The sequence below is a fragment of the Mus musculus genome, chromosome 4, assembly GCF_000001635.26.
Source record: "Mus musculus strain C57BL/6J chromosome 4, GRCm38.p6 C57BL/6J".
In the NCBI taxonomy this organism is placed as follows: Eukaryota; Metazoa; Chordata; class Mammalia; order Rodentia; family Muridae; genus Mus; species Mus musculus.
The window spans coordinates 55,020,797-55,041,494 of NC_000070.6; the positions used below are offsets into that span (position 1 = coordinate 55,020,797).

General features: G+C 43.3%; 1 protein-coding gene across 18 annotated transcripts in view; it reads left to right on the top strand.

Annotated features, from left to right (window-relative positions):
• The window catches only part of Zfp462 (zinc finger protein 462), a 139,073-nt gene that overhangs the window by 76,306 nt on the left and 42,069 nt on the right, over window positions 1-20,698 (top strand). For 15 of the 18 annotated variants that reach the window (XM_030253536.1, XM_006537917.4, XM_030253535.1 and 12 more), the window contains one exon: window positions 2,619-2,810. The exons of 2 other annotated variants lie outside the window; for them this stretch is intronic. In XM_030253536.1, coding sequence (XP_030109396.1) covers window positions 2,619-2,810 — 192 coding nt within the window. One more of the 18 variants, XM_030253544.1, reaches the window with a different exon arrangement.

Sequence of the window (20,698 nt, forward strand, 5' to 3'; positions counted from 1 at the left end):
CAGTCATCACCCATATCTTTCCTCTGCTTCATGAGCGCTGGACCCGTTGAGCTATTCTATTTTAGCACAGTGAAACTCCTTATGCCACACAACTGCCCTTAGCCCTGCTGGGGATCAGGGTTGCAGCTAGGAGATTAGTTATGTAGGCTTGTTTCTGATAGTATTTTAATGTCCGTGGGAAACTTCTCCTAAAGTCCCAGGAGTAAGTAGCTTTCGGGATTCGCCTTACTTTTTAGTACTCATGTATATCATATATTATTCAGCTGGGACAGCATCCTGGTGAGCTTTTCTTGTCGCCTTGGCCTTGTCCAAAAAGCGTTTTTTACCAGTGGGGAGCTGGGTGAATGGTTTTGGCCCAGCAAAGGTCTCTGAACCAACCAGATGCTGCGTCATCACGTTCCTAGCAGTAGGCTGAGCGAATATCCCTGGAGCTGACTGACTAGCTAGCTGCCTCTACTCGATTGGCGAGAAGTATCCAGAAAGAAAAGAAAAGCAATATCATTCTGCTATCACTACACCGTGGGATCTCAGGCAATGTGATGTGACTCTGAGCTGCTGAGAGAAATCCTCACCTTAAAGAAAGCAGTATGTTTGCTACAGGTCTTTCAACTTGCCTATTCTCAGCTGAGTGTTTTATTTATTTTTTTATTAGTATCCTCAGATAGGGCTGGCTATGTAACTCAGGCTGGCCTTGAACTCACTGTCTAGCCCAAGTTGGTCTCAAAGTGGCAGTAGCCCTCGTGCCTCATCCAGTGGAGTCCTGCGATTATGGGCGCGTGCTCTCATGCCTGACTGTTGAGTTAGAGCTAAGCAGTGCTGGATTTGACTCTTAGGCTGTGAGACAGACTCTTAGCTACTTAGCAGAGTTCATGCATCCAAACTCACATTCATATTAGGGGCTAGAGAGGTAACTTCACAGTTAGTAACACTTACTGCTCTTCAAGAGGACCTGAGTTGGGTCCTAAGTACATATTATATTTATTAGTAAAAATTTGAAAAAAATTATGTTCAGTCATCCATAATGTTATTATATAAAGGCCACTGTTACTATTTGGTACTTCCTGTCAACAGTTTTCTCTATAATTATTTTTCCACAGTTGTAATTATCATGTCTATAAAGAATGTTTTATGTTTTAACTCATTCTTAATTTTCTGTCTTATTACAAGTTCTTCAAGACTTTATTTTAATCATGGTTCATCAAGAGGATATACCTACATTTGCCTAATTGTTTTCTTTCAAAATCCACATTGTTTCGTAGCTTTTCACGTGTAAATAGTATAATTTTTTCATCAGTTTGTTTGTTTGTTTATATTCTCTGTGTGTGCCCATGTTCCATTCCCTGTGTGTGTGTGTGTGTGTGTGTGTGTGTGTGTGTGTGTGTGTGTAAGTGTAAGTCAGAAGATACCTTGCAGGAGTCAGTTCTTTCTATAACATGGGTTCCAGGGTTGTAACTTGGGTCATGAGCCTTGCCTGCATATGCCTTTACCCCTGAGCCACCTTGCCAGTCTATAAATAATATTAATCTCCAAATAAAATCTCCTCTGTATTAAGGGTGTATCCCTCCCTCCCTCCTCCCCTCCCTCTGTCCCTTTCTCCTTGTCTCCCTTCCTTGCTCATTGGGATTTTTGTGAAATTATTTTGCTGTTTCAGCCAGGCTGTCCTCTAACTCACAGTCTTTCTGCTTAGCTTAGTGCTTGACCCCCCCCCCCATGCCTGGCTTGTATGCAGTTTTCATAATAGAGACTATCAGTGGTAGGGTTATTAGATTGGGGGCCAAATTGACCTGCTGTTACTGAAAACAAGATTGATTGATCACAGTAGTGTATATTTGCCCAGTAACAGTCAAACTCGCTGATAAGTTCATTCCTAAAATGTACTGAACTTGAAAGTTATAGCAAAGGTAGGCCACACTCTTTCTTGTCTTGGTTTGGCCATGGCTTTCTGTGCTGTAGTTCTGTTTAAATGTGTTATTGAATGCTGGAAACAGTGGGCATGATTCCCTTCCCACTTACGCTTACCACATATAATTAATTCTTCCTCCTAAAGAAATGTTGCATTTCTATAGTGCTGATTATGTAGGAAATGGAGTTTCATTATGAACTTCCCCTCTGCCCCAAGTACATGTGGGGAGGAAATGGTTAAGAATGTGTCAGATGAGGGGGTATGTAGTTTAGCAGTATTAAATATTGACAATTAATACAATAGGGCTGCCATGTTTGAAAAAGCCACTGAGAAAAAAAAGAATTAAACCTAATATTTTCTGTGGACTGAAAGAAATCTGCCCTGATCAATTTTAATACAGAGAAGGGGGAGGACGTTTGAGGCACCCTCTCTGAATTAGGTGAATTAGGTGGGTGGGGATCACCCCAAAAGCTGCACTGCTGTGAAAAAAACATGATTGTCAGTGACCAGCTGACCTTATCTTGGAGCTTGTGAGTGCTGTTTCCCAGGACTGTGGCTTCGAGAATGGGCAGGGAGTTAGCCTTGGAGGTCTTCTAGACCAAGAATCCTTAGAACACCACTCTAGAGGGAGCCGATTCACTGTGTGGTTTTGCTTTCTAGCCCTCTTTCTCCTGACTCCCACCTTTCCTGTCTACCTCACCACATCTCCTTCTAGGTGAACATGCCTACAAGTGTTCTTGGTGCTCATTTTCCACCATGACAATCAGCCAGTTGAAGGAACATTCCCTCAAGGTCCATGGCAAAGCCCTGACCCTTCCCCGGCCACGGATTGTCAGTCTCCTCTCCTCACATGCTCACCCCTCCTCCCAGAAGGCCACTCCAGCCGAAGAAGTGGAAGACTCCAATGGTAAGAATGCGTTCTTGAGATGGAATCAACTGGGGAGTGTTGGGCTGAGCTAGGATTGATTCCTCCCCACCCCCAGGAGATTCTTATCTGAAAATATGATGGTTCAAATGAAGGAAAGGATGTGAAAGCGCTAGATCATGGAGTAGGAAGGAGTGCGTATTCTGCATCTGCTTGATGCCCTGTTTATAATGTCCATGAATACCGTTAAAGTATCATGCTGGGCAGGATGTGCCAGTGTTGGGTTCTTTTATGGTGGAGTCTACTAGGACAGGAATGGAGTGCAGGAAGGTATCTGTTGTTTTTATGAATACCTTGTCTTGGAAGAAAATGTTCTGTGAGGTGTGCGGAGTCAATTAACCAAAGCTCAGAATGGAAGGAGGGAAGAGCAAGTGAGCAGGACACTCATATTGGAGGAGGTCACATGATGTATTGCATTGACAGTGTTTTCTTAAAGCCTTAGTTAGGAAATAGGTTTAGAAATGCTTTGCTTCATAGCTTTGAAAGACAGGCAGGAAGGTATAGAGACATGTGCTCTCTGGCACTGCCACCAAAAGCATGTTGAGAAGACAAGAGTGTCAACTTGGAGCTAGTCAGTGGGCTTTGGGAGGGAAGAGATAGCATCTCATTTTCATCAGACTACATCTGGGAACAGACCTGGTTGACGAATCAGCTTGCTCGGAATGTAAGTTCAGATCCCGAGCGGAGAAGTGGGCAGTAGCCTAGGAGAGCTTGAAGCTCCTCCCTTTGCATCTGATGCAGGACACCTTGTGCAGCATGTCTGAGACGGTAACTGCTGTGGTCCACTCCAGGATCTACTGTTCTATCCATGGGATGAGCTCAGTAGACAGAAAGTGGAACAAAGGCCTGGATTTCATCCGTCTCCCTCTGACAGTCATGTTTCCCTAGGCAGTCTCGGTTTCTATTCCTGTATGATGATGATATATGTAGGCCTCAGCTGGTTGTCTTGAGAGATTAATGAGACAAGGTACACATATAAAATGCCTGCTGTAATGTCTGACACACAGGAAATGTCAGCGAGTGGCCATTTTCTTTCTGTGATTTTCATCTTCTGGTTACAGCTGTGGTCGTTGGGACCATTTCTGGCAGGTGTGGATTCCTGGCTCATTCATGGAAGAGCTTAAGTCAAGAGTTCTCCAAGGTGTCTTGAGAATGCGATAGCCTAACTTGTCAACAGAGTCTAAGTCTCACTTTATCACAACAGTAATTAGTAATCTTTGGTCATGAAGTCTGTGAACAGGAGGAACAGAAAAGCAAAATTAAAATGAAATAAGAAGCCCCGAGGGTCGGGCAGCCCTCAGAGTTAAGAACTTCTAACAAGGAGGTTTCTTACGATCCCTAGGAGAGACTGCACACACAGCCTCTACAGCTGTGGTAGTTTAAACTGCAAAAGGGAGTCAGGGCGGTTTGTCTTCAGTGAGACTCTCCAAACTACAGTGGTCTAGCGTTCATGTGAGAGAGTAAAGAAAATAACCCCCTCTCACCCTCACATGGTGCTCCCTGGGTGGCTGGGGGTGGCAGTACATTGTGGCCAGAGGGTGAAATCTAATTTGACCTAAATTGTAAGGTTTTTATTAAAGTGAACTTAATTGTTTGTTTGTTTGTTTGTTTGTTTTTAAATCTGAAATGGAAGCTATACTCCTGTGACCATTTGGGTAAAACTGATCCACTTAGATACTATTCTCAGTAAAACCTTTTCCTGGGACAATTCACTTGATATTAAACCTTCTTCCTTTATCTTCCACGCAAGTTGGATCTCGGTCACTTTAAAGGGGACCCTCTGGACCGATCACTTTGTAGATGATTCTTCTCGACCCAGGGCGAGAAGACTTGAGCTCTTTCAGCTCTCTGAACCTGTTGGTCCTAAGCTGGTCTAGGCACAGAAAAGCCCTAACTTAACACAGTGCCTCTCTGGCCCTCCAGTACCAGAAAATGAAATGCTTAGAAGACCTTACACATATGAGCTTACTACAGGCCCAAGCCTGAAGCCTGGCCTTTTCTTCTGGTGGTGGGGGTCGGGGGAAGCAGTCAGGGTTCAGAGTCTTAGAAGCTAAACTGTGAAAAGGGGAGGGTTGCTTAATAGCACACAGTCTGATATTGCGAGACTGTAGCACCCAGCCACAGGAAGGTAAATTCCTAAATGCACTGCTGACTATTATTCACCATCTTGAGAAAGAACACATTTGCTGAAAAACTCTAGGTGGTAACCATTTCCTAAGACCCACACAAAACTCTTTGGACCTATATGGCTTTTAACATATATAAATAACCCATATCCAAGGACCAGGCCACGATTAGTTTAATTTGATGACAAAAAAAAGTTGATTAGGAGGTGGGGTGAACAGAAGGGAGGCAGCGAATAGGCTGTTCTCACGGAGGAATAATTATGTGGAAAGAATAATTAATAGTTTGCGCATTCGAGAAGTGTTTTCTTAAAGCTTTGCTTTAGATCTTGCATTGTTTAGTTCGGCCAGAAATGACTTAGGAGGCCCACGCTAGGAGGACTATTTGCCAGGGTGGATTCCTAGAAACAGCTCAGTCTGGAGGACGGAAAAACAGCTGTGGGGCTAGACAGTAGCCTGTAAATCATGCTTAGAATGGTGTTTGAAACACACATGTGAAATCCAATTGGACATTTTAATAGGGAGAAGCTCTGGGGCTATTGGCTCTCACTTAGGGTTTCCCACACTGCAGACGCCAGGACACTGTGAACGCACGAACCAAAAATGTGTTGCAGGCCTAGGGGAGTGGAGACCCATAAACCGGGGGAAATGGCCAGTATGTCCTTGGCTATCGAAATCCCTAGTGAGCGATGAGAGTAAAATGGGTTGACTTGCTCATTGCTGTTTTGCAGCAGGCAAACGCTTGCTGTCTTGAGAACAAGCCAGTTCTTTCTGGCGGAGGGAAACAGTCCAGAGGGGAGGTTCTGTCTAGGCTCTTCTCAATCCTAACCCAGAGGGATGCACTGAGGGAGTGGAGAAGGAAGCTGAGAGAGCAGAGATGAGAGGTATAGGGCAGATCTCAACCCCAGCTGCCTGGCCACACACCTGTTCTGAGCCTCAGCAGGGCTCTTGGGCTCGAAGCTGTCAGCCTTGACAAGTATCATGGATCGTCTAAATACTTTGCATGATCAGTTGTTGGGAAGAAAAGCAAGGGGCTGTGAGGTATTGGTTTTGTGTATTAAATGATGGGAAGTGACACTCAGTTGCAATTTAAAACAGTGCATTCAGGGGAGACAAGGAAGGTTGTCAGCCAAGGGACTTGTGTTGACTGTGTTTCCTCTCCTGCCATATAAAATACAGGACTGGTTTTTCCAAGTCTCTGCTTTCAACCCAGAGAAACTCATGTGTGGGCACAGCTATAAAATGACAAAGCAAGCAGGGCAGCCGTGAGGGTTGCGTAGGTCTGAGGAGTGGCTTGAGGTGTGAGCAATGAATTTGTAGTTGGAAATCCAGCTGTGTCCTGCCTTTTTCCTCCTTGAGTTTCCCCTGGCCAGAAGCAAGCAAGCAAGCAAATGAACCATCGCCTCTGCCTATCTAGTTCAGCTGTATGAAACTGATTCCTTTAGGAATTCATTACCTCGGGAATGTTGAGACAAGAGGTAGTCACTAAGACTAAGTGTAAAATGAACTTAAAAAAAAAAGTGCTGAGCGCCCCACTCTCCCACCTAGTTATCATTCCAAAGAAAAACAAAGAACTCTTACGCACAATTCTTTGACTTTGTGAATTGTTAGAAAAAAAATGTAATGAGTTATGGGAATGTTTTAGGTTTTGGTAATTTTGAGGCAATAAGAAAATGTATGGAGCAATGTGATTTGTTTGTTTTGTTTGTTTGTTTTGTTTTGTTTGTTTGTTTAGTACGTCTGGCCTTGAACTCACTGTATACCACAGGCCACCCTCAAACATACAGATACCTGGTGGCCCAGGCTTCCAGAATATTGGGATTACAGGTGTCTGCTACTGTTCCCAGATGCTCTGTGACTTGCTTGTTGTTATTACAATGTCTTTAGTTGCCTTTTGAAAACTCTGAATTCTAGAGTTTCTGACAAACACTGTTTTGCAGGGGCAGGGCAGGCATATCTTCCTGAGGAACCATAAACCACTCACATCTAAAAAAAAAAAATCACAGTCCCCTCTATTTATTTATTCAAAATTGATCCTAGTCATTCTTTCTCCATTGCAGAAAGTTTCGATAACCAATCCTGATGCTTCCTCCCCTTTCTGTAGCTGCTAACTTCATCCTTGCGACTTTTCCTGTTGAGTAAGTTTCCCTGAGTATGTGGCGGAAGGATTTTCTCTCTGGCTGCTTCTCTCTATAAGTTTGTGACTTTCCCCCCTTGCTTTGAAGGCTGCTTTTTAACATTTGGATTATTCCTTTGTCCCTTTTCTGAGGTCTGTATTTGCCCTTGTAGCTCCACCATGGCTCCACCCCTGTTCTGAGTGGGACAGTTGTGTAGGCACTTGTGAATATTCTTGTGAATGAATGTTCTGGTTTCCTCCTTGGAAGCTTCCTAATCTTCCATTCGGTCCACGGTACTGAGTCCCAGTGCTTACCGCACTCCACAGAGCTGTGTGACCTAGCGTTCGTTCCTATCCATTTAAGAGAAAGTTTCAAAAGACAACAATTTGAAGATGAAGCCCTAGGGACTGTTCTCACAGGGAGATGTTCCCACGGAGCATCTGATGCAACTATTCTGCTACAGTGAACAGATCTTCCTTGACGTAGCATTTGAAATATTGTCATTGTCCTTTGTGGAGGAGGGGAACTCAAGCTTGAAGAAACGTGTCGTAAGAAGGTGGCTGCGTGGCAACACTGAAGAGAGATGGGCATTGCTAGAAGCTTGCCAGGCAGCCGAGTTGCTTCTTGGAGTCAGTACATAGTCGCTCCTACAGTGGGCAGTTTCTTTTGTGTTTTTCAAGATGCAATGTTTTGGGGGAAAAATGAAATCCAAGCTCCAAGATTCTGCATAGACTAAAACAGACTAATAAAAACCTGTTGATGACAAGTTGAACTTTTATTCTCCCCGAAGCATTATGTCAGCAGGCTATTAATAGAAAATGACATTATGGCTATAGGATACCCATTTTGTATGAGGTTCATCTTGGCCAGCATGTTTAATATATGGAATATTCCAAGTTGTCAAGTGCAAGACATTGGGAAAAGCCTTCCAAACCCCAGTGCATGAGTTACACATGAGTGAGCATGAAGGAGAAGAGTGTTGAGGCTATCTCTAAACTATCAACTCATTTAACCTTGGCTGCTGCGATACTTGACACCTAAAAATTGAGATCTGGGATGCTGGCTTTTGGAGGAGAAGCTTTTCAGAGCTCTAAATAGGGCAGACATAAAATTCAACCTTTGAGAGGATCCAATTAGTTGGTAGGGCATCAGACCTTCCACGTAGGTTCCAATTGCAATCAGATCTCTCTTGGGGGTGAAAGAAAAAAAAGAGGTGGTTTCTCTTTAAAAAAAAAACAGCAATGAAATGGAGACCTGTGGGTGAATAATTGTGAGATTCGGAGATTTACACCGTTTATAGCATATGGGATATAAGACATAATTTTAATGTCTTGACTATAATTTTTAATAGGTTCTGTGGTCTCAAAACTACCTGCCTGACCAGACACCACTAACCTTCCCTCTTTGACATCAGAATTTCTTCATAAAATGCAGTCTGGAGTTTATTTTATGCTTATTTATAGAATGACAATTCTACTGTAAAGTCTTCGAAATCTTTGGCTCCCAGGAAACAAAGTAGCATCAAAGATTCTAGCTTGTACTCTGGTCTCAAGAGGATAAGCTCCTAGCACTGGCATTAGGTGAATACAGGAACCTTCCAAATTGATGGTCATCTTAAACTTGGTTGTGTGATGGACCCTTCCCAAGAAACCCACTTGCCTGGGATTTGGGACTTTACATTTATAAAAATTGTTAGACAGTTTTGTACATTTACACTGAATTTTATTTTAGTGTTTATGAGGCAGCCACATTTTTGTGTGTGAAAGATTAGATGACATTTCATGTGTAGACTTTCCTTCCATGTCCTGGGAACTTAGTCAACTAGCCCATCTCCTTCTCCCCAAGCCAATAGAAACACTTGGTCATCAGAAATATAAATCACATATTACCAAACACAATCAAAACTAGTTCCTAGCAACACTGGAGTTTGGTACATAATTCCACATCTGTCTTTTGTAGCCCTGCTGAGCTACTTGGAGATTTTCTTCTGACTTCCAGAGCCCCAGGGGAAATGTCTAAAAGAAAAGAAACCTACTTTTTCATGCTAGGTTAAAGAAATACATTCAGTCATTACTCCAATCATCTAAAATAATCTTGATTCTTTTTTGAAAGGAAAAAAATCCCTTTCATATCATTGCCTACCTTGTGCTTTCTGTTTTACTTTGATTTAATTTGATCAAAAGTCCTTCCAGCTGTCCTAAGACCTATATGACCTGGAAGTCCTCTCGTTTTTTCCAAACCCTGCCATTTATGAGAGAATTTACCCATTCCACAAGAAGAATACAGGCTCTTGAGAGAACAGTAGGAATGAATCATGATTGAGAGAGAAAGCATTACTGGTGTGAAGGATGTGTGTGTGTCCTGAGAAAGACTCTTAAAAAAAAAGCGAAGTTTTGATGGTGTGACTTGGAAAGCAAGTCTTCACAGTGTGTGCATTTTCCTAAGTCATTCAGAATCCTGCATCGTACCCTGTGGAAGAATCCCAGTGGTGATGCTGCTGGATCAACAAGAATGGGGAGGTCAGGAAAGGTCGGGTGGTATGAGAGGTGTGGATTCAGGTGAAGGATGAAGGATGCATTTATTTTCAGCTGGGGTCTGTCCCTTGCTGCAGAGGCCCAGGAAGGAATCAGTTCAGGCCTTCAGGGCTCTAATCCTTTTCCAGGCTCCGCCCAGGGAGCTGTTTGGCTGGGGGGGATGAGGGGGGCAGGGCCCAGCTTAAGTTTCATGTACCAGCACACTGTCCTGGGGAGCCAGTTCCACCACTAGGTTCTTCTCTAGCTTCCTTGGAATATTCTTAGATGAATCTCACAAGCCAAGCCCCTTACATCATCTTTTATTTTCACACCCGGCAAGTTTTCCATCACAAGTGCAGCGGAAGCCACGCTGAGCCCTCAGACCTTCCGAGCCCTTCATCTAGGTCTTAGCTTTTAGGGCTGCTGCTGATTTTCTCCCTCTGGACTACAGAGAACTTCATCCATTGTGGTTTCTATAAGGACCCTGTATGCCTCCGTGTTTGCTTCCTTAGTGATTATAAATAATCATTTTTATTGACTTAATTTTTGCTGATTGCCTTAAATTGATCATCTGCCTTAATATACATGTCACGAGTGAGAGGCAGAACAGGATCACTTGATTTTATGAGAAGGAAACTGAAGTCCTGAGGGCTGAGTTGATGAGTTGAAAATCACAAAACCTAGATGTGGTGGAGTTGTGTTTTGCACATTAAATCCAAAGCCCATATGCTTACCTTTTTATGCCATCAAGGTCTAACAGCAAAACTACATGTCTAGGCAGTAATACGGACTAGCTATAACATGCCTCTCCGTGCATGCTTGGGGTTCTGGAATCTTCTGAAGGAAGCCAGAGATGAGATACTGTTCTTGACTGATATTTAAAGCCTAAGTGACTAGGCATACAGGTAGTAGTATATTAAAGGACCAGAAATGCAAAGTGAGAAATTGAAGATGTAGCTTTTATTGGTTAGTAGCTATGGGAAAAAGGGATTGGCTCAGAAAACTCGATGGAAGAGTTGGAGCTTCTGCTAGCACTGAACTGCAGGACCAGTCTAGCTGGAGGAAGGGAGGGAGGGTGTGTGGTGTGGGAAGAGAATAGAAACACCGCACAGGAGAGCGTCTAACACTGGGGAAAGGCCATGGATTCCCTAGGAAACACAGACTAGGAAAGAGCAGCAACAGCAGGGGAGCCTGGCTCCAGTGGAAGATGCTCAGTAGTACTTCCAAGTAGTTGGTGTGTTACAGTCTGCCTCTGGCTCTTCAGGAATAAGGATGCATTCAAAATAGTCAGGACGGGGCTGGTCGGAGAGACAGCTCAGTTGTTAAGATCACTCACTGTTCCTCCAGAGAACCAGAGTTCAGATCCTAATAATGATGTACGACAATTTATATAAAACTTCCACCCCCTTTTTGCAACATTTTTACCTACTCATGATTAAAGACCAATCTCATGGTCATGCCTAGCATAAAATGTTGGGGTCACCTGTACACCACCTCTCAGTATAGAAGCTCTATTAATAGCTCGTTATGGAGCTATCGCCACGGTTGTTCCGAGAGTGGGCAAAACACACTAACCCTCAGGACTTATTTTATTATTTTAATCATTTTCTTAAAAAAAACAAAACAAAACTAGAACCATAACAAATACATTTCCCTTTTTTGTGATTTTTGTTCTCACGTGATGGGTTCTATCACCCGATGAACCATGCACACGCATATTGGAAATATGAGAATCCACTTCTAAAGATAAGCAAGCCGAAAGTATTCTTCCCCAGTGAGAAATGCAGAGTGGTCAGATTCTTTGTTTTTACATGTGATCCATACATACCTAATATATATGTACATGGCAGGCTTTTCAGAATCATATATAAGACCTTTGAAGTTTGCTATCAAAAGTTAATTTCATTTTCAGGGTGACTCATCTCCCCCCCCCCCAATACTTCAATTGGGCCCGTATCTTGGCTATTTTCTTGAACCTTAATGCATTTTAAAGCCTAGCAAATTGGTCTATAAGTTAAATGACAAAATCAAGATTACAGACTGTCTAGACTGTTTAGAGTAATGGCTGAAAGTGAGATTTAGCCAGGGGATAAGTGCAAAGTATGTTTGATAGCTTTTGACCCCTGGACTCACTTCCATTCCTTGACTTGCCAAATATCTGTATAATTATCAGCTCCCATATCTGTCTGACGAAAAACTGTGCTACCGAGGTCAAGGACTGCTTCCTATTTTTTCCAGAGGCCTCGCACTTGGCAGGCCATTCAATAAATATTTCTTAAATTGACCTGAATTCGAACTGCAAAGGGAATCACAGAGCAAGGAAGCAAGGAAGCAAGGAAGCAACAGCTCTCTTCTGAAAAAGGCCTGGAGATTTCCACAAGCTCACCGGTGTGTTCAGAAGCTGCCATGAACAAGGGTAGCGTTTGGATGAGCTGATGGGGTTCTGGCTGTGTGTATCCCAGGAAACAGGGCTTCTGCTGCTGCAGATTTCTCCAGTCCTCCTACCTCTGAGCCAACTGACTTCTACAGCTTCTGCCGCCACTGGCAGCATCATTATGTTTATTTAGCCTGTGTGTGTGCCTGCCTGCCTGCCTGCTTGTCTGTCTGTCTGTCTGTCTGTCTGTCTCTCTCTCTGTGTGTGTGTGTGTGTGTGTGTGTGTGTGTGTGTGTGTGTGTGTGTGTGTGTGTGCCTCTCTCTTCTTTCACTTTCTGCAACTCAGTGACTTAATCCCGCTTATTTTTTTGCTTAGGAATGTGCTTCCTTATTTGGTTTTCCCCTTTTATCTTTTTTCTTACATTCCAGAGTGTTCTTTCATCTTCCTCTGTGAACTCAGGTGCTAGGCTCACAGCCTTCTTTGCTCATCCACCCGTATCCATCAAATTCTAGAATTCTAGTAAGGAAGATTCACGTAACTTGGCTGAACCCGGGCTCCCTGGCGAGTGAGAGTTACTTTCTCTTACCTATATCCAATTGCCCACTTATAGCTGAATTGACCACAATCCTCTACATCCAGCATCAGAAACTCAAATTCTCTGCAACTACTGCTTTGAGCCGTCCTTTACTAAACATCCACCCGCAAGCCCTGCGCAGATCCTAAGGGTAGCCACTCATGCGAGCTTTTCCCAGCTACCGGCTTCTCTGGCTCCCTTGTCTTCCTCCAGCTTCAATCTTGCTATGTTAGTCAAGGATACTGTTGCTATGATGAAACCCCATGGCCAAAGAAACTTGGAAGGAAGAAAGGCTTTGTTTGGATTAGGCTTCCAAATCACAGTTCATCATCAAAGGTTGTCAGGGCAGGAACTCAAGCAAGACAAGGGGCCTGGAGGCAGGAGCTGATGCAGAAGCCCAGGAGGGTGCTGCTTACTGGCTTGCTCATGGCTTGCTCCGCCTTCTTTCTTATAGAACCCAGGACCACCATCTCCTACAGTTTTGCCTACAACCTGATCAGATAGAGGCGTTTTCTCAGTTGAGGCTTTCTCCTCTCTGATGACTTTAGCTTGTTTCAAGTTGACATAAAAGTATCCAGTACAGTTGCCAAATCTCAACCCTGAATAACCAACCCCTTCCATTGCTCACATCATCCTCTGATGTTAGCCCATCTTTCTGGCTCTAACCTCAATCTTATCCAATCTGTTTTCCAGGTTATCTTTGTTAATCACAAATCCGATTTGCTTTTAAAAATAAATGTGAGATCCTTCAGCTTTATCTCTGTATAATGTCAGTGTATTCATAAGTATTCCATGGTAATTTCTAGAAAGGAGATAGGAGTAGAGATGATGACATGGCAGATAGCTGCAACCTATCTTTCTTGTCCCAAGGAAAACAGAGTGCGCAGCTATGTCATTAGTAGCTATGGCAATCACAAATTACCATACTTTTAAGTTGTGATTTTATTATTATTCTGATTTTTACACTGCTTTAAAATTTTGCCCAGGGGTAAATTTTTAATTAGGAAAATGGAGAACGAAAGATGAAGGAATCCAAGTCTACCTTGTGCTCAAGCTAGACTAACGTCACTAGCACTTCTCTTAGAAGAATCATGGTGACTGACTATAACTAAACCACAGGCAGACAGTTGAATTGTAAATGAAATTCCCCATACATACATTAAAATCCGTGAGTTCTATATGTTGTTATGGCAACAAAATAAGATCATTTTTCCTAATTCATCTGCAGTATTGTTTTGCGGTTTGGTTTATAACCTGCATAATGGAACCCTGAAAAGAATATAGCTCTTTTTGCTGTTATTATTCTTAATGACTGTGTTTTAATTTTTGATATAGGTGTTCCTTCCATAGCCAAAATCATCCTTGAATTGTTTAATTATATGTGTTCATTGTACATACATAGTCCATGCATGCTGGATGTAATTTTATATAATCTGGCGTTAGCCTCCCAGGTGCTAGGATTACAGGTATGAGCCAACACCCCCAGCTACAAAACACTGATTCGTTAAAAGATCCAATTCAATATTCAAATAAAAGATTGCTATTTTAAAATAAGTATTTTGGTTATTATTTTTGAAAGGCTTCATTCTTGCATATCTCTACTTTTGTGACCTTTGCTTGCCGTGAGTATGACCCCCCCACATACCCAGGCATGTGTTGAGGACATACATGTTACCTGCCAGGAAAGAGGACTGGAAACTGTTGGCCAGAAAAGTAGTGACTGTGTGCACGATCAGACTGATGGGCTATTTGCATATGTATTTGTCATTTTTGAAATTCAGAGAAGGCATAGTAACAGGAAGAGAAGTTTTGGGAGTTCCTTAGGTTCTCAGCCTCAGGAGGTGACTGAACACGTCACGTAAAAGAACTGTTCAGAGCCGCAGTTCCTCAGAGCCCACTCGCAGACTGCGGGGGATGGGGGAGCTTGCGTGCTACCCCTGAGCTTCCTGCCTAAAGGAGGGAAGTGAAGGTCATCAGGATCATTACATCAAGACATCTGATGTCGATCCAAAGTTCCACCCCAGATATTCATTCTTGGTTGCTGTGGTGCCAATCAGGCATTCATTCTCAAGCATCCAAACAGAGCCTCGGTCCCTGCCTCATAACAGTTGCTTTTTGGTGGAATTTTGGAGTGATGTAGCAGTACTGGCGTGGAGTATACCCCTCACTGTGTGTCACTGGATTTGTTTTTGATAGAGCCAGTGCCAACAAAGATCATTCTCATTCTACTAGAGCTACTGAAAATTAGGCAAATGATAATTTTGAAATGAGTTCTCCGTGTAGACCACATTGACTCAGATAACCGGGTTTGGGCAGTGCTGGAGGGCTGCTGCAGATTTGGGTCCAGGAAATACCATTCATGCTGTAATGCAATGTGCACTCTTAGGTGGGGGTCCTGCCAAGATCCTTAGCACACACTGTTAGCCTTCAATCTCTGAGCCTTGCTTTCCTAAACTATGTGAAATAATGATGTCCACTAAGGTCATTTCGAGGATCAAATGAGGTAGGATGGACATGCTCCAATATCTAACATGATTGTAAAAATACTAGATATTATTAAGGTAGTATATAGTTGAAGTAAATATCCTAAACAATTCATGATAATTTAACACTGGTCAAAGAATAGTGATTTTTTTTAATAAAAGGGTGTGTGTGTGTGTGTGTGTGTGTGTGTGTGTGTGTGTGTGTGTGTGTGGAGAGATTCCTCCAAAACCCATGTCTTACCTTGGAATCTGAAATAAAGTTTCTTTACTTTGTTTTCTTGGGAATTTAAAATAATTCAGTACCCCTGATACTGGCACCCAGTTGATATAAATTTGAGCTTTGGGGCTTAATGGAAACCTCTATTAGAAACTCTTTAGCATTTAGTGTCACAGATGGACCAATGGAATACTAAGTCCGAATATCTGACTGGTCAATTCCTAGTATTCTGGTCAGTTATTAATACATATTGTAATTCATACCTATTATTATTTACCCATACAAACAGTGGGAATTGTTTCTCTACACAACAGTCCCATGAAACAGGAACTATTTCAACCAGGTCCCTGCTATTTCATGATGAAAGAAAGAATTTAATAAAACCAGTGTGCATGAGTTGTTAATACCTATAGTGTTTGTTGCGTATAGTGCTGGCAGTGTGGTGATACCACAGCTGGTTGTCCAGGTCACTCTGTTTTCTTTAAAAAACAAAAAGCAAAAACAAACAAACAAAACCAGGGTCCGACTATGTAGACCTAACAGGCTTAAGAACTCAATATGTAGACTATGCTGGCCTCTAACTAGCAGAGACCTGCCTGCCTCTGCCTCCCATGTGCTAGGTAGGATTAAATGCATGGACCATCACACCCTGCTGTACCATTTTCATAAACCTCTTTGTAGATGTGCCAGTTTTCCCTAAAGAGTCTAGGAAAGCTACCACCATGAGCCCTAGAAAGGTACTATGTGTTTGAGATCCTAAAGCCATTTTTAAGACTACCTTCTGCAAGTCTGTTCTTGTAACTATAGTATCTGTCATCCGTGTATTTTGAAAGGAGCACTATTCCTGCGCTTCATTCCTTGCCAGTTTGTCTTTCTTGCCTAAAACTAGCATCCCATGTTCTTTCAATGTTTTATGGAACAGCTTTCCTTAACTGACTGACTCTAGCAACATTCACCAGGGAAAGAGCCCTGACCTCTTACAGTTTACCTCCTGGTTCATCCCTCTGTTTCAGTGGGTGCACACTGGTCCCAACAAACAAGTCTCTTGTTTCTGCTCTCTCCAAGTCCTTATTGGTCTATGCCATTTAAAACCACTGATCTTTCTTCTAGGCAAACCCTCCTTCCTCAGTTTGTTTTTGGTTTTGTTTTGTTTTGTTTTTGCCTGTCTCAGGCTCTCCTCTGGCTCTCAAATGAGAGCTTCCCTTGATCTTGTTGTCGTCATCATTTCTGCCTCCACCATTTACAGAGCCTGGCTGTGCTCTGCCTTTGCCAGTCACAAGCTCGCTCAATAATGCAACTTTCTCTCCCCTCAGAGTGAGGTTTTATCAGAGTGAGGCCCAGGCTCTGCTGTTCACTCCTCACTTGCTCCACCTGTGGGATTCACTCTCCTCCAAAGTTCTAGAGTCTGACATAGCAGTCACATCCCAAACTGGTCCAGAACTTTTGGGAATCATCAAGAGTTCTTCTTCATCTCTGGTCATCATTTTCTGACCTGTTTTCCATCGGTTGCCTACCTCATCATCGCTTCTAACCTCCCCTATGACCATCCCAGTTCATCTCTTCTTACCTCAGCCATCACCATCCCACCTTGATTCAGTCTCTTCTCAGCAAGACTGATTTCTGTCATCCTCTATAAATCATTAAAGCTCTTCATGGCATAATCAAAAGCTGTAGGACCCAGGACCCTCCTCACCCACTCACTCCAACTCCAGGCTGCTTTCTTCTGTCGGCTGCCCATGCCTCTCCTTCTATCAACAGGAATGAGCATCAGTCTTCTAATCCATTCTCTTCCTCTCCAATCTGACGGTTCTTTGCCCTTCCTTTTGGCTTCTTCTGCTATCTCTATAATATTACCTGAAGGGAACTCATTAGTAGCAAAGGTTTTTATCATCTTTCTATTCTAAATAACTGACATAAAGCCACCTCTTCCTGGAGTAGATATCCTCCTATGAATATAAAATAAAAACCATTTATGTTCCACAATCCAAAAGTACAAAGCATTGAATCAAGGTTGTGTGTGTGTGTGTGTGTGTGTGCGCGTGTGTGTGCGCGCGCGCGAGCAAGCGCGCGCACACACACTCATGAGTCTCCAAAGCTCCAGACATTTTCAACAAAGCAGGTCACAGAGGCTCAGGGTGTTTGTTTCCTTCGCACTGCATGTGTGATCAGTGATTTCCCCTGTTAACCTGAGAGAGAGTTCTTACTGTTTGCACATGATGGGTGAGTAGGAAGCAGAAGAGGCAGACACGTGAGTTGCCTTTTTCCCTTTCCCTTCGTAGGCCTGTAATCGATTCCAGATGTGCATGGCAATAGGGACTGAGTTTCAAATGAGCAGGTCTAACACGCTAGTAAAGTCCAGATGAGAAACAGTAGTGGATTCTACTTAACAGAGCGTGGAGTCTGGGGTTGCCTGTGCCATCAGTAGGGATGGGGAGTCCATTTAAGGCAAGCTCTGCCTTCCTCACTTGTTTGGGCATGACTATGCTACAACTTCTAGACATGGAAATGGTTAAAACGTAAGACTTCTATTCTTGCCTGCCCTGTTTCAAGCCTTCCAATGACTGTATACTTTGTTTTCAAAATAATTTCCAGGTCAGCATAGAAAGTTCTTATATGGTCACTCTCTATCATACCTTCATGCTTGTATACTGAGCTACAGACAACTCCTATCGCCTTGTCTATTTGAGACCCACATTGTAGACTGTGACCATGTTGCTCGGTCTGGATGGCCTTCTTTACTTGCTTGCTCTTTCACTTGCTTTGTGGACTTAAACAGCTTAAAAGAAGACTAGACAGACTTCTCGGGACAAGTAGTCCTGGGAAGCAATTCAGGCTAAGCCAGATGTTCCCAGGGGATCAAGGATGCCCTCCTCAGTCATAGAGTAAAACCCCAAAGTCCAAATTCAAACCTAGACGTTTATGACACCGCCCCTCACAGACATCAGGGAGGAACACAAATGCTGTTGAAAGAAACCTAGCAAAATGACTGCGAAAGAGTCCACAAAGTGACAAGCCACACCTATAAACTGGACATCAACAACTCTGTTCCAAATGCAAATAAGTTTGAAAGAGAGCAAGAGGAAATGAATCCCAGAATATTTGCCAGGAAAACCACTGCAATTTGGGAATTAGATGTATGTGCTCGGACAAGCCTGTTTTCACAAGCTGGTATATGACCATTCTGTGTGTGTATGAGGGTAACCACTCTATCTGTATTGTTTGCATTGAGCTCTACCTTTGATCTAGACCCAGGCCCCTCCCACAGTTGACCCCTCTCTACTTTAACCATCTCTACGTCCAACGTATTAGTGAAGCTAGCAGTAGCCATGAATTTAGACTTGTGTAGAGATAGTCAACCAAAAGGGAACTGTGAGCATCTACCTTGTGTGTAGAGATGGAATGACTGCCCTGTCCTATCATTATTGCAGTGTGAGAGATTGCCACTCAGTCAGTGTAGTTCAGTTAAAGTGGCCAAGTTCCAAGGTTTATCTCTTTAACATCCTTGACTATCCTGGAACTCTGTAGAGCATGCTGGCCTCAAACTCACAGAGATGCCCCTGCCTGGGCCTTTTGAGTGCTGGGATTAAAGGTGTGTGTCACCAAGCCCAACTTGGCTGGAATACTCTTATTCAATGAAAAGTTTATATGATGTGGGTTTTAATTGATGTGGAAGGTTTTAGAGGCATTCCTATGTAATAGACACTGTCCTTCACATGCTATGACACTAACTTGACCGATATTATCTCCCATTGACAAATGGAAGATCAAGAAGTCTGCTTGGTTGAAGTCTCCTGGGCTATGAGAGACTTACAAGCATGCTTTAAATAAGGGAGTATTGTCTAGCTCTTATTCCCCCCTCAGTTTTCTCATCTATAAAATGGAAGGTAATAGTTCTATATGGTCATAGTGAAGTTTATCGAGAGACTATCAGACATACCGGACAGAGCCAGTACCAGGTGAATCTCTGTCTCACTCGCTGAGCCCTCCAGATTTGGGGGGGGGGGCTTATATTACACACCCTAGGCAGCTTCACTGAGCAGTGAGCTCCTCTCGGTAAGCTTGAAGTGGGTGGTGGAACTGTCATATCCTAAGGGGAGAACCTACTGCTTTAGTGGTGATTAAAAATATAGCTTAACCCAGAGTGAGGATTTTCTTCCCACTGCATGAGAATAAGTGGAAATAAAGGAATAAAGGAGTAAGAAACCCACTGGGTTCGTTGGTTCAGAGACTCCGGCTTGGGGACGGTTTTAGAATAGCTTTGTGCTTTGAAGTGTGACTGCTCATCCCTGTTCTTGATCAGACGTCACCCTTCTCACCTGATTTCCATACATCCTTAGAGCACTACATGCCTCTAAATATATGTGCTTAGACCAGATGCGCTTTCTTCCTGATTCATCTTTTAAGCAATCTCCACAATAGTTTCCTGTCTGGCTCACACAGCTCGGCTTGGAGCCAGCCTTACATACACTGTGACCAGCTCCTTGAAGTCAGTAGGCATCTCCCCTCAAGGCAGGTCTTGAGGAAGAACCATGGTTTCACCCACGGCCTGTGAGCTCTAAATACCTTCTGAGGTTACTCGGGAGCACTCTGTAGAGCAGGCCAAGTCATTTCTAGAAAGGAGCCTTTGTACTCTGGGCTTTTTGTTGGATAATTCAGGGTGGTAAAGACATCTATAGGATCTAACCGAACAGCAGGAAACATTACTTCCTCATCACACAATTCAAAAGAGTCACAGGTGAATTATGCATTTGGTATTGTAAGAACCTCTCAATTAACAATGGCAGATGCCACCCAGAGTTTCCTTAAAGAAAGGGGGTTGGGGGAAGCTTAGGAAAAAGTCCCATTCCCCTAGCATTCATTTGCTTTCCTGCAAATTCCCAGCCTGTTTCAAGGAAGGCTGTAAAGAATAGAGTCTTTGAGTTGTGAATACCATCTAGTGAAGAGTGTATCTAAATGACTGTGGCGGGAGGGGGAAAAAGACACTTTAAAAACTGGGCCACACAGAAGCCGCAGGTTAGGTTGCTGCTTCTCCACTGAGTGTGTGCCTAACTTGAAACCCTCCAAGCTTTTCCGAGCTGCCCTAAGCCCTTATGTAAGGTGAATGACCTGTTTACTACCCATCTAGGAGGAAAGCACACTCCTGATGGTGGACAATGTTATGCAGGGGAAATGTCCAGAGGTGATCGGGGATACTTTGTCATGGGCTGCAAAGTGTTCTACTGTGTGTGAGTGGGTGTTGACTGTGTATTCAATGGGCGTGACTCGTATACAGCTGAAGACCTCGATCTCATGAACATCTGTGTCTGCCACTGGCTGCATAAAAAGGAAGGCAAGGATGCTGCACATGGCATTACCTCAAGTGGCTTCCAGATGTTCCAGCACCCTCTATTTTACAGTGGTAGCTTACAGCTGATTTCGAGGTAGGGCCAAAAATGAGTGCCTTTGGCATCTTAGAATGGCTGTGGCTT